General features: G+C 41.6%; 1 protein-coding gene across 1 annotated transcript in view; it reads left to right on the forward strand.

Moving 5' to 3' along the window:
• Positions 1–300: 300 nt before the first annotated feature.
• Positions 301–21,560, forward strand: part of BMERB1 (bMERB domain containing 1) — a 99,087-nt gene continuing 77,827 nt past the window's right edge. Inside the window, exon 1 of the mRNA XM_045819548.1 lies at positions 301–543. Within this exon, the coding sequence (XP_045675504.1) occupies positions 438–543 (106 nt within the window). The 5' untranslated portion in view covers positions 301–437. The remainder of the gene's footprint in view (positions 544–21,560) is intronic.

A 21,560-nucleotide genomic window follows, 5' to 3' on the forward strand; every position in this document is an offset into this window, starting at 1 on the left:
CCCCACAAAGATGGATCCATCGCCCACCCACAGATAGAGTTGGGCTCATAAATTCCAAACCTAGCAGCCCGCGGACATATCACCAGCTAAACGCAGTGGCAGCCCCATGCAAAACATTGCCACCGGCTCCAGTATGGGCAGGGGTCTTGTTCTTCCTTTGGTTTGGTTCTATTTTAGTTGTTTTTATTGTTCTTTAGAGTTATCATCTCTTTTTCTCTCTACCCAGCCCCCCAAGCCCCATTGCGCATGCGCCCTGCATCCCTCCCCCTTCCTGGGTACCAGTCAGCCCTCCACGGCCCTAGCAGCGGAAGAGATGGAGCAGCGTCACGCGCGCCCGGCCCCTTAAAACGCTGCTGGCTGGAGCCGCCTCCCTCCCGACAGTCCACGGCGGGGATGGAGTAAGGGGAGAACCATCGACCTGCCCGCCAGGATAAGAGATGGAGTTAAAGCAATCTTTATCTACCCATCTGGAAGCTGAGAAGCCCCTGAGGCGCTATGGAGCGGTGGAGGAGACGGCGTGGAAAGCGGAGGGACTGGGGAGAAGTGAGTATTTCCCAGGAAGGAGGGTACAGCTGGGGATCCGTGTGCTGTAGCCGGTGGTCGCGGGATGCGGGGACCGTAGGGAGCGGACCAGAGAAAGCGCCCCCGCAGCGGGGCTTTCAGTGCAGAAGGGGGATGCACAGCTCTGTGACGAGCTCTCCCAGGAACAAAAGGGGACCCTCTGGGCTGGGCTGCATTTGGAGGCTCGGGAAATCACAGGGCACGGAGCGGAGAGCCTAGGGTGGACTCAGGAGTGCGGGATCCGTAAGCGCGCAGCTGGTCCTAGAAAGTAAGGTCTTTCCCGCTGGCGAAAGAGGAGAGTCCATTCTCCGCCCAGGATGCGCTAGGACGCAGGGGCCGTTGGACCGTCCTGGAAAGCGCCCACGTCCCTAGAGAGGGGGGAGTGTCCGCTGGGTTTCCGCTGTGCCTTTACCCACTGGCACGGGGTTTAAGGCACACTTGAAATGCCCAGCGTTTCTTCCCCGCCTTCTCTTGGATTGCTGGGGGGAAGGAAAGGGTTAGGGGAAGGTTAACCCGTGCACACTCTCTCCTTTCTCCCTTGACTCCAAGTCTTTGGTTTGTGTGCAATCCTAGAAGGTAGTTCTGAAGCCGACCCACTGTGTTTGCTCGTACTCTCTCCGGTGTTTTGGAATCAACAGCACATCCAAATAAACCAAGGATTTTTGTTTTTAATGAATAGGACAAAATAGTTGAATGAAACTCTTGCCCTCAAAGTATGGAGGCAGCTGCAGGGACTCCAGGGTCACCAGACATTTGTGCAAACCCGGAAAGCTTCCCAGTGTCCCTGCCCTTGCATTGCTTGCTCTAGACGTTGCCTCCTGCTGGGCTGGGAAAGGCCCTCTCTCCTGGCGCAAGGAACTTCAGCTCCTGCCTGGGTCACCATCAGCACCAATCTCAGAGCTACGTGTACAAAACTATTGTGAATCTGCTCTTTTTCTTCCTTCACCCGGTAGAAGAGTGTGTGTGTGTGTGTGTGTGTGTGTGTGAATGCGCGTGCACACGCTTTTTTCCTGCCTGTGATTACAAATTTAGCAAATCTTCCTAGAATGGCTCAGCTGTATTCAGGTTCTCAGGGATTCAAGTTGAAATCACAATCAACTGACTTAGTTTTGCGCCTGGAACACATTGTGCTCTTAACCTCTCTCCTTCTTTCCCTTTTTGTCTCCTTTTAAAATCTCGGCCTTTCCTCCTGTTTCATCTTTTCAAAACCCTTTGGCTTTGGTACTTGGGCATGACAGCGGGTCTGAGGGTCTCTGCTTCCTACAAGCTGAAAATAATACCCACAGCAGCTGCCTTTTATTGATAGGTCACCATGTACCAGGTGCTGTGTAAGAACTTCAAATGCACCATCTCATTCAGTCCCTACAATCTCCAGAGATGAAAAACTAGGGCTCTCTCAGTGATGGGACCCAAGTGGCAAAGCCAGGATTTGAACCGCCGTTTGTTGGACCCCAAAGCCCCTTTCTGTTTTTAACATGAAGGTTTATTTAGTACTTTCATGTTTTCAGGAAACTTTTGAAATCTTTTGAGGGAGTTCTAGAACATACCTAGTCATTTTATAAGTATGTAGTGGCCCTGGTGGTCTCTGGAGCTCAGAGTGGCCTTGAAAGAATGTGCAGAACAGGAGCTATATTCAAATAAGCCCTGGGTTTAAATCCTGGCCCCATCCCTTACTGGCTGTATGACGACTTGGGCATATTTCTAAACCTCACTCTGCCTCCTTTCTCTGAAATGGGGATAATAATAGTTACCTACCTCATAGCTTAATTGTGAATATTCAATAAGACAATATATGCAGAGCTCAAGATAAGTGCTCAATATATATTGGCTGCTTCAATTATTTCATTACTGCACCTGTAGAAAGAACCTGCTTTTATCCTTTGCAAGGAATTACATAAAGCAACACCCTGGACTAAAACTGCAATGTTTGTCAGTTCCCTGGTAACTTCCCTCTTTTATTTTCTTACCATTACCTATAAGTCCCTCTTTTATTTTTCTTACCATTGTATTAGGAAAATTGCCAAACATGTAGAAAAATTGCAGTGAACACCCAATTTATAGCATCTGAACTCCTGAAATTTCTGTACTTCTAAGTCTAGGCTGCCAACGGGTTTAAAAGCCTGGTAGAAAGGCCTTCTTGTTCTCTGCATGCCAAACCATGGGAGACTCTGACTCCTGCATGCTATTCAAATGTAAGACCATAGTTTCTGATCTAGTTTTGCATGGACCCGCAAATCTGCTTTTTGCCTATTCAGACTTCAAATCTTCTTAAAGCACTGGCCCAGAGTCCCACTTTTGACTTTTAAATCTGGGGTTGTTACCTTTAGCATGTTTTGATCTCTCAATTCTTGTCCACAGCTTGGCATTTTTTTGGTAGGCTTAATTGGAATTCCCTCTCAATTCCCAGGGGATCTGTGTCCACCCCATAACATCTAGGGCCTCCATTTATTTATTAATGAAGTGTGAAAATTAGGACTATCAATTCTATGGAGTAACAATTGTCAAGTCAACATTGCAATGCATGAAATGCTGGAGAAAAAGAGAGACCCATTAAAAAGAAGACAGGTTGTGTTTAACTTTTACACAATTTTAAACATTTTATGTTGAACACTGAATTTGTATTACTTAAAAATAATTGAAAAGGGGGAGGTATTCTAGAACTGGTAATTTTTAGTTAAGGTTATATTAATTGCTACCATGAATGCTAACTGTAGTTTTTAGATAGAAGAAATGTACAGTACAGTAGTAAAGAATGGGTGTTTAGAAGTCAGGCAAAATGGCTCCAAACTGGCTCTAACACTTTGTTGCTTTGTCAGTCTGGGAAAATTGCTGAACCTCTCTGTGCCTCATCTGTAAAATGGGACTATTTTGGTTTAAACCCTTGGGAGCTTCCTGGCTCCAGTATACAAAGGGCAAGGAGAGGCTGAAGACAAAGCCAGCCACTCCAGATAGATAGGTGCCAGGGTTAATAAGCCAGACAACTTACCTACAAGGCTTTCTTGGGTGCTATAAGAGTAGATCTTCATACCCACCCACCAGAGTCTTAAAGTTTATAGAGAGGCCTTAATGGGGCTCAGTCACATATATTGTCCAGATGGTCTCAACCGTGCCTTACTCTCTCAAGGCTACATCCTTGCGGTAGCTCCCAGTATGGGAACGATGGGCAGAGTGCAACTCCAAGGGCAGAGGAGGGCGTGAGGAGCCTCTGTCCAGCTCAAGGGTCAAAACAGGCAGTTGCATCTTCTCAACGATCTCTTCCAATAGGATAATAATAATAATAACCACTTTGGGAGGTTGGGAGGATTAAATGAGATAATGTATGTAATGAATTTACTCAGTACCTGGCATACTGTCAGTACACAATCAGTGCTGAATGGTTGTCATATGGGATGTAAATGGATGGTGCCCAATAGCATTGGAGGTGATTATTCCAAGCTTGGCAGTCAGTTTTTCCTTGCATCCCTTTTTTTTTGGTAAAATCCAGGTAATGCTCATATGTATGTATATAAAAATCGTTATATATATATATCATCTTCCCCCATGGGAGACATGGTTTTTGAACTCTTGAAAACCACCTGGTATTTTCTCATTTGAGAAAGATTCTAAGCAATTGCTCCCATCTGCCTTTGACCACATTTCTCCACTAGCAGTGATTTTTTTTTACTCAGTCGCAAAATGTTTAGTGACCTTTCAGTGTGGTTAGATATATAAAAATATTGCTTCCTACCAACTGTAATTAATTGAGGGATACACAAAGACAAGGTGCTTTTTGACAAAGCACAGAGCTTTTTAAAAGTACTGTTGGTTGTGGTTATTTATTGATAGATTTGATTGTGGCTTAAAGGATGATCAAGATTTTGGACAGGGGAAATGGGAGGGAAATTCTGTGCGAGTCCTCAGCATTGGCAAAAGCAGAGAGGTAGAAATAACTGTGCTGTGAGTAGGAGATTGTAATAAAGAGGGAAGCTCAAACAGCAATCTTACTATGAGACCAGGAGATACGAGTAGTATTTAAAAGTCTAGGGTTGTATTCTAATTTGCAGGCAGATCATTAAATTGGTTAATGTTTCAGGTTTAATAAACAGTGTGGATATGAATTTCTAGCGATTTATAGTGTAGATTATTGGGAAAGGTTTTGTGTTACTTTCATCTGTTTGATTAAATATGCTAATTTTATTACTTAAATTTTATTTTGTCTTGGCAGTTTTCTTTTTTTTCCTTATTGCTGAAGTACTGTATGTACTTTATTTAAAAAAAATTCAAATTCACCTGAAATATAAAAACAAAAAGTAAAAAATCACTGTAATCTGCTCCCCAACCCTTATTTATTCATACAGTGCTTTGTAAGTGCCAGGCAGTGTTCTGGGGGCTGCAGATACGGTGTGGGGCAAGACAGACAGGGCTATGGTCCGAGCATCTACTGTTCAGGGAAAAGCAGGACACGGGCTGGGAGTGAAGGCGCCAGCTAACACATAAGCAAACAAATACTGCAGTCTAGCTAATAAGTGTTACATGGAAATTAATAGGGGAGGGATATTTCCCATCCATGGTCAGCAAATGTTTCTGTAAGAAGGTGACATTTTACCAACTAAATGTCAGGGATCCAGGCAGCAAGTACAAACGGCCTTGATGTATTAGAGGAAGAGACAGATGGCCAGGGTGGCTGGAACTCAGAGAGTCAGAGGTGAGGGTAGAGGTGAACCAGAGAAGAGCCGTAGTAGGTAGGGCCTTATAGATTGTGGTTTAAAAAAAAGTATACAGTTTATTCTGATGGTAGGAGAAGCTGCTGACAATTGTTGAACTTGAGACTAACATGAACTGTTTTTGTTTTTAAAAGGTCACATGGGCTACTGGATGGAGAATAACCATAGAGGGCAAGAGGTGATCACTGTACTCATCCTTGTCTGTAGTCCCTGGTCCCTTCCTAATCAATCCCATTTTGGATAAGTCATATGAATTTCCTTGAGTGTGAAGTGTGTGACAAGAGGTGTGGGCTGTCTTCAGGGAGGCCGGGCATTGGGTTAAAGTTTAGGAGGTGTGCAGTCTCTGCACCAGGCCTGGATAGACACCTGGCTGTGAACTTATTGCAGGAACTCTAGTAGCAGGAGTGTGAAGATTACAAATATGATAGTATCTAGTATGAACTTTGAACAAAACCAATTATTTACTTTTCTCTGTGCTTGTTCACAACTTTAAGTTTCATTTTTGCAAGCATTTCCTTCTTATGTGTTAATTGAAGAAAAATTCACTGTGTCTGTTCTTGGTCTCGGATTAAGTATTAAACACTTATTAATAATAATAGAAGTTAATGAGTTTCAGCTCTGAGCAGGAGCTTATTAAATTATCATAACAAGTCCATTAGGTCAACGGAATTCTTATTCTCCTTTTACATTTGAGGAAACTGAGGCCTAGGGAGGTTAAGAAAATTGCTGATGTCCACAAAGCTAGTAAGTGGCAGAGCTGGAGCCCCATCCTAGCCCTCTCTGACTCCATGTGTTCCTGGCCAATGTCTGTTCCCAGCACAGTGCTAGATGCTGCAGAGATTAGGGATGCAATAAGATACAGTCCCCATTCTTAAGAAGCTTACTGATTTGGGGAAGTGTGGGGACACAGATGCAGAAAACACCATCATTTATACTACCAGCAAAATGAAACAAACACTAAGTGAAGGTACAAGTGGGAAACAAGAAGAGATTGGCTCTGTTTAGGGGACTCCAGCGTGCCTGCAAGGAAGAGTGTTGGCACCAGTCCTGACGGCTAAGCAGGGTTTCAGTAGGTGAGGAGAGGAGAGAAGGGCATTTCAGGTAAGCTGCCAGCCCCAGGTTGGGAGGTGAAGATCCTGAAGGCCAGGTCCACATATTAGCTTTTTTTCTTGTTTATTTCCCCTTGGCTCTCTGTCAGGGAACTTGGGTCTGTCTGGATCACTCCTGTGAATCATCTATTACCTGGATAAGTCCACAGTATGGAGACCAGATGGAGGCTGTTTTAGTGTTGCCTTTTAGAACATCGCTCAGAAAGCTCCCCCAAGGATGCTTACCCTGTAGTCCATTTATTCCTTCACTCTTCACTTATTCAGCATGCTTGAGGCCCTACTGTGTGCTAGCCTCAGAGGTGAAGAGATGAAGAAGACCCAGACTCCACCCTCAAGGCTGTCTGGGTTCTAGTCTTCTTCCTACTGCTTCTTAGCCAGTTGCCTAACATCCCTAGACTTCGGTTTCCTCATCGGAAAAATAGAAATGTACTTCACACCATTGAACTAGACACTTAGAAATGGCTAAGATGACAAATTTTATGTTACATGTATTTTGCCACAATAAAAAATGTTATTGAATTATCTTTTTAAAGTGGAATAAAAAAATCTTTAATGAACAGGTGTAATTCATATAATAATACAGATTTATACTAGGTCCAAGTGGCAGCACTGAGGGATGGTTCTGGGGGCTGGGAGATGAAGTGACTCTTGAAGTAGACTGAAAAGATGAAACATATTTCCTCGCTGATTGGGGGGAACAGCGTTCCAGGCAGAGGGAATAGCACCTATGAAGATAGATATGAAACAGAACATTTGACCTTGGAACTGCAAATGGATCAGAAATGCTTCCTCAGTTCTAAAAGAGTTAGGGAGACAAGAGCAGGTGGTGAGTGCATTTCAGGGCCCAGTGTTAGTTCACAGGAGGCTGGATACAAGATGGCTCAACTCCCCATTTCTTGCAGGGTCCGGGAATGCAGCTAAGGACCAGATTCCTAGACTAGAGTCACATTTATTAATAATAATAATAATTCTTTTTTAGAGAAAATATGTCTATAGACAAGGTCTGTTTAAGGAGCAAAAACAATGATTCCTCAGGAAGTAGAAGAGACTGATTATAAGAAATAATATGCAGTGGGCACTTCCCATGTGCCTGTTCAGTGCATATGTTAGCATAGTCCTCTGATTTACTCCTTATAACACAACCTTGATGGGCAGTGCAATGGAATCATTTATGCTCTGTTTTACAGGTGAGCAAACTGAGGCTCAGGAGGTTAAGCCAATGTTACTCTGCTAATAAGTGATAGAGCTGGAACTTGGACCCAGCATAAGTGACTTAATTCTTTCTTATTTTCTGGGATTCACTGAGGTTGCCATTTATATAGACAGATATAGTCATTTGGACAGTTTTCCATGTGTCTTAGTACTAATTCCATTCTCTGGTCATTAGTTTCCTTTCCCATTACAAACACGTCCCTTGTAAACTTGAGGATTACATCTTACAACTAATGTCAAAGTACTTTCAGGGTGAAACTAGAATGGGAACTTGAAGATATTTACAGATATGCAGTGAGAAGACCCTTTGTGTTGTGAAGAAAACTTGTAGCTTTACAGAGAAAGGCATCCCTTGGGTGATCAAGAAAGACTACAGTGGGGCAGAATAGTCTAGTTTTTCTGAGTGGGAGCTCTGCCTGCATTTGAATCCTGGCTTTACTATATATTAGCTGTGTTATTTGGGGCTGATTACTTAACCTCTCTGAATTCCAGTTTTCTTATTTATAAAGTAGAGACAATAACAAGATGTGCCACATAAGTAATGAAGAAGATTCAGTGAGACAATGAGTGAAAGCCCTTGCACAGAGCCTGGTGCTCTCAGTAAATGGTGGTAATGGTGTTGTTGAGGATATTGATAGACAAGGACATAAAACAGGCTTTATCTGGTAGTATTGAAACAACTGTAGAAAAGGAAGAGTTCAAGTGGGTGGACCAACCTCAGGAAAAGAATGGAGGTGACAACACAGGCTTGTATAGGTCGTCAGAGGCATGCGTGGACTTGGCTACAGTGGAGGAGAACATGAAGTGTACGGTTGGTTGAGCAGGGTCATTAGACTGGAGAGATTAAAAATGACAGTCTGTATGGAGCCACTACAGGACAAGAGACAGAGAATGCCATTTTAGGATGACTGTCTAACAGTGTTTGCAGACTGGATGGAAGTGCAGGGGCCCTGGGGGATAAGACCATCTAGGAGGGCTTTGAAATCATCTGATCATGGGTTCACATGAGCTGGGGTCTAAATTAGTGGCAGTGGGTTGGGAGGAAAAAGCTAGTCAGATATATGGAAGGAATAAAATACTAGTAGTTGATTATAGATAGGAAAGAAAGAAGGTCTTCTAAGTGCAGACAATGTGCTAGGAGGGAAATAACAGGGTTGTAAGTCTGAGGTCTTAGGGATTTAAGTGCATCAGCATCAGTGCTGCCTACTCTCACTTTCATTTGGGTTCAAGGAGGTTCAGGGTTCATGGGTTTGGAAGAAGAAATAACAATGACTCTTCACATTTGTATAGCACTCTCCAGTTCATACTTCTAACTTACTTTTCTAAGTTACCCTTCACAAGAAAGGGCAAAGAACAGGAGTCACCATCCCCCTCTGAAGTAGGAAAACAGGTTAAGGACTCACTCCGGGGTAGGGCTAGAGCTGGTAAGGATGGAGCAAGGGCACAATGGTTCAGGATGCACCATACTAGGGCTTTCAGGAGCATATTTACATGAATAACACACAAACAGCAACTGCATTAACAAGATGGATTCCCTAAGTATGTCTGGATTCCCTAAGATCCAACTTGGAAAATGATCAGAGTGCATGACAGTAATTATTGTGCTCATTTTAAATTCACAAAGAAGTAAAGCATTCATTCATCTGCTTACCCATCCATCTGCTTATCCATCCATCCATTCACTCACTCATCCATTCAGTCCATATTTACTGAGGGCCCCCTTATGCCAGGTATTGTGCTAAGCTCTTAGGAGCACAGTAGCGCTTTGATTAAGATGTATCTAGTCAGTGTCTTCAGGTGATTTAAGATCTACTGGTAAAAACAGAATTATCATATGATCTAGCTATCCCGCTTCTGGGTATACATGCAAAGGAAATGAGAAATCTGCACTCCCGTGTTCATTACAACATTATTGACAATAGCCAAATACAGAAACAATTTACTAGTCCACCAACAAATGAATGAATAAAGATGTGGGTGGTAGATACATTGGAATGTTATCAGCCATGAGAAAGAAGGAAATCCTGCCATTTGTTTTCAACAACATGGATGGACCTTGAGGGCATTATGCTAAGTGAAATAAGTCTGACAGAGAAAGACAAACACTGCATGGTTATTACTTTTATGTAGAAGCAAAGAAAGAAAGGAAGAGAAAGAAAGAAAGAAAGAAAGAAAGAAAGAAAGAAAGAAAGAAAGAAAGAAAGAAAGAAAGAAAAGAAAAGAAAAGAAAAAAGAGAATAAAGTCAAATTCACAGAAACAGAATAGAAAACTGAGTGGTTGGTTGCCAGGGTCTGGAGGATGAGGAAAACAGGGAGAAGTTGGTTTAAAAAATAAAAAGGTACAAACTATCAGTTATAAGATAAATACAGTCTGAGGGTGAGAACTTAGATGTTCTCACACGCAAATAAAGGTAAATATATGAAGTGATGGATGTGTTCATTAACTAGATGGGGGGAGACTTTCACAATATCTGTGCAAATTACCACAATGTATACTTTAAATATCTTAATAATTTTATTGGTCAATTACACCTAAATAAAGCTGGGGAGGAAAGCTCTACTGGGAATAATCCCTATTTCCAGTTACACAAAATCAAAGGACCAAGAGAGGATGCTGTCCCTCTAAGTCCTTCAGAAACAGAACGCAGGTCAGTTTGCTGACCCTAATGCCCTCTTAGCTAAATGTTGTCCAGAAATTAATTCATTTTATTATAGGCATGTTTTTGCAGGCCGGTGAGAAGATGAGTCCTAACAGGGTCAAACCAAATGTTGTGGGCTAACCCAAGGGCAATGATTTGATTCTGTCTTCCTGAAAATGCCATAACCACTGAGACCCCGTGTGACATATTCACTGCTAAATGCTGGATGCCCGGTGCTTACCACACTGCCCAGCACTTGCAAGCCTCTCATTTGATCCATAGTTGTGGAATGCGGCGGCTGTTAATCCACAAAGACTGAGGTGCAAATGATTTAATAATGTTTTGTAAACCTTCGATGCCATCCAACTGAAGAATAAATGTAGTTATTTGGAGTCTTGGTCTCAATCGTTTGCTCATTTCCTGGTTTAGATGGTTTGTTCCTGATGCTGCAGCTTGATTCACATTCTTGCTTTCCTGCTTCCTGGAAAAGGCTTGAGAATTTCAGATCAGATACAAAGTAATGGCAACAGGTGCCATTATTGCAAACTGGCCGCACACTGAGAATGCTGTGATGGGTGTAGGTTGGGCTAGGTGCTTTCCCTGTGCCATGTTTTTTGATTCTTAGATGTCAGCAGAGGTGGGGTACACCATTCACAGTCAGTCACTACTTTCTGGAATAATGGAAACAAAAACAGCATGGTCACATTGAATGTACTGGACTATTAAAAGGCCTTTTAATTTCATGCAGAGAACAGTCATCTTAAATGCTGCTGGTGGGACTGTTGAGTCTTCCAGCCTTTTGGGAAAGCAATTGCATAATATCTGTTAAAATTTAAAATACTCATATACTTTGACCCAACAGTCTGACTCCTGGGACTCTATCCAATGGAAATAAAAACAGCAGCATACAAACAGCGCAAAAAAAAAAAAAAAGAGAGAGAGAAAGAAGAAAAAAATGGACAAAAATGAAGGATTATCAGTGAAATGGTTGAATAAATTATTGTTCATCTACTATGAAATGTTATGGTGCCATTAAAAAGGAATAAATTAGATTAATAACAGTTGTCTTAGAGGTATTACTGAGGGGAAAATGAGATCCAGGAAAATGTATGTAATAGGATCTCATTTTTGTAAAACAAAATTCCCTGTCTGTCAATCTGTCTCTAGTACATATAATATAGATGGATCAGTGTGTGTGTGTGTGTGTGTGTGTGTGTGTATGTAAATCCAGAAGCAGAGAGATGAAAATCTTGCCCCATTAATCAATAGAGAAGGAATTTAAATATAAGACTGTTTGGTTAAAAAGTCCATTCCTTTCCCTCTACGGTTATTTGTAAGCTTCCAACTATATTACATTCCACTCGTATTTCCTATCTTTAAAAGGGAAAGGCATCTCAAATAGGGTGTGTGGCCCTATTTTAAAGATCTGGTTTGTCACAGTGCTGACCATTCTCATCTAGAGCTTCTCTCATTGTAGTTCCCCCTGCTAGCTCTCTCCTGGTGGTCCCCAGGGCTGAAGAATGAAACAGTTCCCTCTCAACTGTTTCTCAATCCTGGTCTCAGGGAGAAACTTGAGAAGCTGGCAATAATGAGCAGAGGAAGGAACAAACCAGTTTTTCCTTAACTCTGTGGGTTTTTTTCCTGTGGTTATACCCCTTTGTCTTAGTCTGTTTGGGCTACTATAACAGAAGACTATAGATGGGGTGGCTTATAAACAACAGGAATTTATTTCTCACAGTTTGGAAGTTGGAAATCCAAGATTAAGGCACCAGCAGATTCAGTGTCTAGTGAAGACTTCCTGTTTCTGGACTGTCTTGTAACTGTGTCCTTACATGGCTGGAGAGGTGAGGGAGCTCTCTGAGGTCTTTAATAAGGGCATTAATTTCATTTCTGAGGGTTTCACCTGCATGGGTGAATATCACCTCCTAAGGGTCCCAACCTACTCATACCATCGCATTGGGCATTAGATTTTAATGTATGAACTTGGGGACAGGTAACATAAACATTTCTTCTGTAGTACCCTCCTCAGTCCAGGAAGGAATTAAGAGAACTGAAAGCTGGAGATTTGCCTAGTCCCTACACCAGGGATGAAATGCTTTTAGCAAGTGGCTCTTACAGTGGCTACAATTTTGATAAGGAACCAAAGTGCTTAAATTATTTCCATTTTGGCTCCATTTGGTTCTTCGACACCCAGCAGGCCAGGTGAGATGATTTCACCCACACCGTGTTTGCAGGGCTGTGTTAATGCCGGAGACCAGCTTCCCACCACTGCAGGATCCATTCACCTTGATCCCGTTCAAATGGACATAGGGAGGGCATCCCCAGGGCACATCTTGGAGGTTACAACCAGAGCAATTGACTTCCAACATCCAGAATAGCAGCCCAGCAGGTTTCCAGGAGCTAAGAGGTTTGCTTGCCTAGGGATCAGTTCTGCCTCATAGCAGGGCTTTATTTCTCAAATGCTTATCCAAAGCTAGGACTAGGTTAGCTTTACATGTTTTTTTTCTCTATTGAGATAGAGATATTTTTATTGAGGTAAAATTCAAGACCATGAAATTAACCTGTAACCATTTCAAAGTGTGTAATTGAATGGCATCTAGTTCCTTCACAGTGTGCTGTCATCTCCTCTATCTAGTTCCAAGGCATTTCTTCACCCCCAAAGGAAACCCCATTCCTGTTAAGCAGCTCCTCCCCATGCACCCTTCCCTAGACTCTTTTTGTCTGAATTTACCTGTTTCGATTATTCATATAAATGAAATCACACTATATGTGATCTTTTGTGTCTGGCTGCTTTCACTTAGCTTAATGTTTTTCAGGTTCAACTATGTTGAAGCCAGTATCAGTACATTTCTTTTAACGGCTCAATAATATTCCATTGATGAATAGGCCACATTTCGTTTTGTCCATTCATCAGTTAATGGACATTTAGGTTGTTTCTACCTTTTGGCTATTATGAATAGTGCTGCTATAAACATTGGTGAACACATATTTGTTTGAGTGCCTGTTTTTTTTTAAAAAAACGATCGTTGTTCAATTACAGTTGTCCCCACTTTTCCCCCATTGCTCTCCTCTACGCTGCCCACCCCCGTACCTCAATCCTTCCCCACCCATTGTCCTTGTCCATGGGTTCTTTATGTACATGTTCCTTGACTTGACTCTTCTCCTCCTTTCCCCTATTATTCTTCTCTCCCCTCCCCTCTAGTTATTGTCAGTTTGTTCTTTATTTCCATGTCTCTGGTTCTATTTTGCTCGCTTGTTTGTTTTGTCGATTAGGTTCCACTTATAGGTGAGATCATATGGTATTTGTCTTTCATCTCCTGGCTTATTTCACTTAGCATAATGCTCTCTAGTTCCATCCATGCCATCATGAAGGGTAGGAGCTCCTTCTTTCTGTCCTCTGCATAGTATTCCATTGTGTAAATGTACCTCAGTTTTTTTATCTAATCATTTACTGACGGGCATTCAGGCTGTTTCCAGCATTTGATTATTATAAATAATGCTACTATGAACACTGGGGTCCATAGGTTCTTTTGAATCGGTGTTTCAGGATTCTTAGGGTATAATCCCAGCAGTGGAATTGCTGGGTCAAAAGGCAGTTCCATTTTTAGTTTTTTGAGGAAATTACATACTGTTTTCCATAGTGGCTGCGTCAATCTGCATTCTCACCAACAGTGTACTAGGGTTCCCTTTTCTCCACACCCTGGCCAGCATTTGTTGATTTGTTTATGATGGTCTTTCATTTGTTTATGAAAGGTACCAATGAGATACCACTTCACAATGAAATACAGCTTTTAATTTGCATCTCTCTGATGGCTAGTGTTGTTGAGCATCCTTTCATATGTCTATGGGCCATCTGTATGTCCTCCTTGAAGAAGTGTCTGTTCAGGTCCTTTGCCCAATTTTTAATTGGGTTGTCTGTCTTCCTGGTGTGGATTTATGTGAATTCTTTATATATTTTGGAGCTCAAACCCTTTTCCATGGTATCATTGGCAAAAATAATTTCCCATATGTTTGGTTTCCTTTTCATTTTGCTGATGTTTTCTTTAGCTGTACAAAAGCTCTTTTATTAGATGTAGCCCACATTTTAAATTCTTTTTGGTATATACCTAGGAGTGGAATTTCTGGGCCATGTGGTAATTTGATGTTTGACTTTTTGAGGAAGATACAGAGATCTTTGACTTCCACATTCTCTGGCAATTTTATCCAGCCCTAGTCCTCTTCTTTATTCTCTTTCCTTGAAGTTTATAATTACAAGTAGATAGACAGTTTTGGACGGTGGTATCTTGTGGTAATCAAATACATAAATTTTTAACTAGGGGTTAGGCTGCTTGGGTTCAAAGCTGACCTCTCCCTCTAACTAACTTGGTTGATTTTAGGTTAGTTATGTGATGTCTCTGGGCCTTCATTTACTCTTCTCTATGGATAATAATAGTAATTCCCACCTCACAGGGGCATGTTGTGGAGTAAGTGTGATAAGGTATATGTAATTTTTTGCACAGTGGCTAGCATATAGTAAACAAATAAGAATATGTTAGCAATGGTGATTACTGTAAATAGCTATACTAGTCTGCTTAGTCAGCCACATCATAATACCATAGGTCAGGTGACTTGAACAACAGAAATTTATTTCTCATAGTTCTGGAGGCTGGCAGTGCAGGATCAAGATACTAGTGAGGGAGGTTTTATTCTGAGCCTCTTCTCTTGGCTTGTAGAAGGCTGCCTTCTCATTGTGTGCTCACATGACCTCTTGTGTGAGAACATGAAGAAAGAGGGAGAGAGGGAGAAAAAGGGAGGGGAGGGAGGGAGAGAAGGAGGGTGAGGGCTCGTGCATATGCACTTGAGATAGAGATAAACAGAGAGAGAGAGAGAGAGAGAGAGAGAGTGCTCTGGTGTTTCTTATTAGGACATTAGTCCTATTTATTAATGCCTTGTTTTGATGAACTCAGCCATAATTATCACCTTATAGGTCCTATCTCCAAATAGAGTGACATTGAAGATTAGGGCTTCAACATCTGGATTTGGGGGGTCACAATTCAGTATGCAGCAATAGACTTCTTATTTGGGACTGGAAATTATGTTTTAGCAACTCAGCATTTTAGGGTTGGAAGGACATTTGGAGTCTGTCTTAACCTTGGCACTATTGCCACCAACATTTTGGACAGAATAATTCTGTATTATGAGGGTCTGTGCTTTGCATTATAGGATGTTTAGCAGCACCTACCCACTAGATGCCAATAACACCACCACAACCCCCTCCCTTGCCCAGTTGTGACAACCAAAAATGTCTCCAGATATCGCCAAATGTCCCTTAGAAGGGCAAAATTGTCCCCATTTGAGAGCCACTGATCAAGTCTAATCTTATTTTGATACAGATGCTCTAGTTTTATGATGCAGACAGGTTCAAAGAATTTTCCTATTTCACCTCTTCATCTTGGCCCCTAGGTTTCCGTCCTCCTCCAGATCTCTCACAGTTTTCTGTATGCACGCACACACATACACGCATGCACACACACACAGCACTGGCAATAAAACTGTGTTGGATGTGCTCAGGATTAAGCCAAGAGAAACGTGATTATGGGTTCTCTGAAGCATAAAGAAATCTCCCCATGCAAAATGGATTTGATTTTCTTCAAGGCATTTCTGCCTGGGGAAGATTTCTACTTACTGCAAATTGAAGTAAAGAAGAAAATGTCGTTTTCACTTATAACAAAGAAAATGCCTCAGGTAGATGGATAGAAATACCTTTCAAACAACAGCCCTTAACTCTGCTACCAAAATGAGAGGGATTTATGTTGACCCAGAGACTGTTGACTCTAAATTTTCTCTGAAACATTATCTGTGTCCAAGGACTGACCATTTCTTCTTTATTACCACCCCAAAGAGTGCACAGACAATAATTAAAGTAGAGCACAGACCAAGACAGTAGAGCACACCAGGTGACAGATGACATCTTAATTTTTGCAAACTGAAATGAGCACTATTTTTGGTGGGGTGGAGAGAAAGAATGTCTGGTTGTTTTTTTTAAAATGTTCTTAAATGGCCTTTTTTAAGTATAGATGTGTACATATATGTCTGTATGTTTATGTTTGATTGCTTCTGTTGCATCTATAGGGCATAGGATAAAAAATATTTCTGGGGATGGTCTAGTCTTGTGCAGTTCTCAACTCAGTTTGCACATTAGAATCCCATGAATAGCTTTTAACACAATTATCCCATTCTTTTCTCTCCCTTCCAAATGAATTAGGAACCCCCTCGCCTCTGTACCCCTGCCTTGTCCAAAGGGAAATTGATTTTCCCAAGTGCTCAAGCTAGGTAGTAGCAGTAGAACTTGAAGCCACTTATTCTGCATATTCTAAAACAACTAAGTCAAAAGAGTTCCCTTCCTAATAAAAGACTTTCTTTTCCAGATCGTAATGGCCAACACCTGAAAGCTCTCAGCAAAATGAATGATTAAATCCTCAACTGCAAATTTGTCATTGCTCTTGGGAAAACAATTCAATGCGTGGGTCCTGTTGCCCTAGATTAGTCATCCATTTCTAAATACAAAAGATAGTATTGCTATTATTATTAGCAGCCATTATTCAAAAATTTGTCATGGATGGAGAGATGCATAACCTGTATTTGGTAGACCAGCTGCTCTGTTAATTTAGCTCCTTTACTGAAGAAAGGAAACACAATACACTGTATTAAGAAAAAATAATTATCCATTACCTAATGCGTTTTTCAAAGAAACAGCCTAGTACTACCTGATAATATATGGGCTGCAGTAGAAATTCACCCATAGTTCTAATGGGGCGGGGAGCAGGAAACAAAGCCATATTTAAGGGAATATAGGAAAAGAACTAATGTATCTTCCTATGTTGCTATTGAAAGATACTTTTCAGAAAAAAAGGTAAAATCATGACTCACAGGGATATAACGATGAAAGCATGTCAAAGATTTTATTCTGTTAAATCAGTGCAGGAACCAGGTAGGTGTGATAACTGATTCAAAAGAATCTAAACAGACTGAGTTATAGATCAGGAGTATTGAAAGAGGGGGCAAATGAAAGTAAAACTGAGTTTTACATGAAGGAGGGGGAAGGCAATTGGATCTCTACTAGACAGGAGAGGATCTGTAGGAGTAAAAGAGTTATTTTCATGTTGTTATCAGTTCCCTACTACTTACAGAGTTGTAAAACACTGCAAAGACAACGAAAGACCAGGGTTGGGCAACCCGGAGAGGTGACCTCTAGACCATGCAGTTTTCTGCTGAAGCACTTTCCCTCCCTACATTACCCACATGCTGTCCTGAAGAGAAAGCAATGAGAATTCAGGTTCTTAATTAACGACAGTTTTTAAACACAAAGAAAGCTACTAAATTTTTAAGAGTTAAGAAAATTATCCTTTAGAGAAGAAAATGACTTCCAATGAAACATGGTCTATTGAAAGGCTAGGCTTGAAAACAGGGAGTCCAGAGAAGACTGGAAAAGGATGGAAAATTAAGCCTGTAAATTATCCAGATAACCATCTCTTGATGCCAAATGCTGGATGCTATACTGACTTCTCACAGCATCAGCCAGATGTTCAGCTTGAATGAAGCTGACAGTGGGTAAATCCAGTACTTGCTGTTTACCCATTTAGCTGCTCTGCAAACTAAAATTATCACATATATATCCCACATATATATACTTTTGTAATATTTATATTACAACTTGTATTTATAATGTATATATTTTAAGTTCAGGGTCACTACCAAATCATCCTGTGGCTGACAGCTACTAACTCTGCCTGGTAAATGGATCTGCCTCTCAAAGACCACGCTGGCTGTTCACACTGAGCGTGGCATACAGTAGCGATTCAACACACATTTGCCAATTGCATCGAGGTATTTGATTCCTAAGCAACTGAAGAAAGTTGCTTCACTTCCTGGGGAGGTAGGGATACTGGGCAAGCAGTTAACAAGCTTCTAAAAATAGTCTTGGAAGAGAAATTACTTTGGCCTCTGTGGGATTGGAATTAGGTATCTTGATTTTACAGTATTTACTCAGCTGCCGTTTCTATGATCTAAGAATAAAGCCAAGCAGCTTGAAGTTGGCTAGTGAGTCTAATACCCTTGGTGTTCGATTACTTCCTAGCTTGGCGCATGCCGCTGCTAGGTGTATAAAGATCTGGTGACTCCACAAAGAAGCACACTGGAGGCAGGATTTAAAGATGGAAATCCATGTAGCCATTTGCCTTTTTGCTGCATTTATAAAATCAGCCATCTGGATGCTCATTGTCCAATAAAATGATCCCTCGTGTGACTGTGGGCCTTTTCTTGAAGACAGCATTTCTAAACCGTGTTCTGAGGAACAGCAGCTGTTAGTGGGTTTTCTAAGAAAAAGGGAGGACTATCCTAAGTTTGAAAATTGCTGGGTGAAATTTAGTGATGAAGATTTCTTGACTGCGGGCGTCTGTCATCAGCTGATGCATATTGCAGATCTCCGCTGGTGCAGGAAACCTGCTTCCTGCCCTTGGTTCTGTCCACTCTGTGGTTGACTAGTGTTTTTTCCACTCTCTCTTCAGCCCACCCCTCCCTTTCACAAAAACTTCCCTCACTTCTGATGCCAATTACAAACTCCTCTATTATATTTTGTTGGTTGTTTTTTACATTTTGATTGGAATATAATACACTCAGCCTCGTCTTCCCTACCCTCCATAATCCACATCTTCTCTTCCTCCCAATCCAACCTTATTTCCCTCCATGCACCCCTGATGCAGTTACACTGGTCTCCTTCACATCCTCATCTGTAAAATGGGGATAATATGTACCTATCTCATACAGTTTTTGAGAGTATTGAATGAGATTATGCCTAATGCAGACACTGGCCCGCAGTGTCCGCATCATTATGGATGAAATGAGACATTCACACGGATTACTGAGTTCAGTGGAGGAAAAAGGGACAGCATGGCTTTTCTCCAAAGGGGAACAAAAGCCTTGGCTTCTGCCATGACAGGCCTTTATTGGGTTTCTCCGCCCATTACAAGATGGTCCTCATTTACTATGCACAGATTTGCTTTAGGGAGTTACCTTTTACAGAAGACAAAGGAGCTAATGCTGCTAATCACATCACAGAAGAGGGATATTTGCAAATGAACAGGCAAAGTAGTTGGACTGGTTACACTTCCTTGGAAGGTTTAACATGGTTTTTAGGAAGTTGCTTTGCAGTAAATGTCCTCAATTCAAGGTGAGGGAGTTTTAGCAAAATGCAAGACTCATAGCAGCCTAGGTACATTGCAGGCCTAATTCCCCACAGGAAAAGCTATCCATGGGTGTGGGTCCTGTGCATCTTCGAGTGGGAGCTGGGCCCACGCCACGCAAGATGGTCTAGTACAATGCCTGTAGGGCTTTGAACTTGGTACCCAGTGCATGAAAAGAGCCTGATAAATATTAGCTGCTATTATTGTTGTTGCCATTATTATTATTCTCTTCTTGTGCCGTATCTTCCCTTCTTTCTTCCTTTCTGCTTAAACTTGATCCTATTTTTTCTGGGTGGAGAGTCCATTCATCTCCCTACTTTCCCTACTCTCTTTATGTGATATGGTAATTGATTCTTACCCCCACCCCTGCCCCATGTAAAGGAAAGTGCAAATAAATATAGCTTCAAGTCCCCAATGAAATTACTGTCTCCAAGATTCTCCTACACAGGAACTCAGGAGTTGCCAACGGTTCCAGCCATACCTCTTCCAGAAAACCCCATTCTTTCCACTGAACCTCTTCTTTTGCAGAACTCCTACATTTTTGAACTGTTATACTTCCTGCATCCTGTGCAGTATAATGCTTACTTGTCCTTGCTTTGTTTCCATCAAATGGTGGATTGTCAGATCTCCAGCTAACTGGTCCTTTAGAACAGGGACCAAGCCTTAACTTCATTTTTAATCTCACTCTACTGCTTAGGCCAGAAGTCGGCAAACTTTTTTCTGAACAGGACTGGAGGGTAAATATTTTAAGCTTTCAGGCCATTGGTCTCTGTTAAAACTACTCAGCTCTACCGCTGTAGCCCTAAAGCTGCCATAGATGAATATATGAACCAATGGAATGGCTGTGTTCTTTATAAATTTTATTTATGGACACTGAAATTTGAATTTCATATGATTTTCCTATGTCATGAAATACTACTCTTCTTTTGCTTTTTTCCAACCATTTAGAAATGTAGAAGCCATTCTTAGCTCATGAAGTATGTAAAAACTGGCAGTGAGAGGGTTGGCCTGCAGACTTGTGGATCCCTGGCCCAGACAAATGACAGACATGTAAAAGGTGGTCAGATCACAACTGACTTTTGGACTGCTGTAGGAGGAGAATGTTCTGGCTCTTATGTTTGGCTTCTCCCAACTATTACTTACTGGCTTTTTGCTCAAAGAGCTTGTCCTGTAGCTAAGGGGAATGCACTGTCCAAGAGAAGTTTGTAGGGTTTGTATGTACTCATTTTGGAGGTTTGCACACACAAGAGATAGGATTATTTGCAAGCAACAAAAGTTGACTCTGGATAACTCAGAGGCTATCCAAGTGTGGGGAAACCCATTGATGAGACTTCAAATCAGCCAGAATGTAAAAAACAAAACAGAAGAGAAACTATAAAGATGTAACTAAAGTATGAAAGATGAGTATTATTTTATGCAACTTTTATTTTATTTATGCCTATGTGTGATGGCAGATTCCAGGCCACTCTGTATATGTCTTGGTGTAGATCGCATTTAAATAAGCTTGCGAAGCACAGGAAGCTTAAGAAGAAAAAAGGAGTTTATTGGAGACATGTAATCCTTCCAGAATCAAAGAAGAAGCTAAATAACATGCCTTAAAAGGAAGAGGAACTGTGACTACTGTAAAGTTCCAGGTGGCATGAAGTTCAGGGCTCTGTCATCAGGCTGAATCAGCCCCACTGATTTGTACTGCTGGGACACTGTGCTCAAGATTCAAATACCCAAGAGAGGACAGAGAGAAAATCTTTGAGTTAACCAGAGTTGATATATATTGCTTGCAAATAAGCCTACCTCCTACGTGTGAAACCCCTCAAAATTAGAACCTGTAAAAGGCGAGCTGAACCCTACAAGATTTCACAGATCCTAGTGCCTCCTCCCAATATTGACCTTTGCAACTAAACTTGGCCAGTACAGTATACCCTCCTGGCCACAGGACAAGCTCTGTGAGTGAGAAGTTCTGAATGGTGGTTGGGGGGAGCCAAGACAAGGTCAAAGCCAAACATAGCCAGAATGTAGAAAATGTATGCTGGCTCAGCTAGATCAGTACCCAACTCTTGGCTAAGTGTACTGTCCCATGGAAATACAATGGAAGTGCCTTACCCAGAGATAGGACAA

This window comes from Phyllostomus hastatus, unplaced genomic scaffold (assembly GCF_019186645.2).
Source record: "Phyllostomus hastatus isolate PE091 unplaced genomic scaffold, TTU_PhHast_1.1 phas_scaffold_385, whole genome shotgun sequence".
NCBI lineage: Eukaryota > Metazoa > Chordata > Mammalia > Chiroptera > Phyllostomidae > Phyllostomus > Phyllostomus hastatus.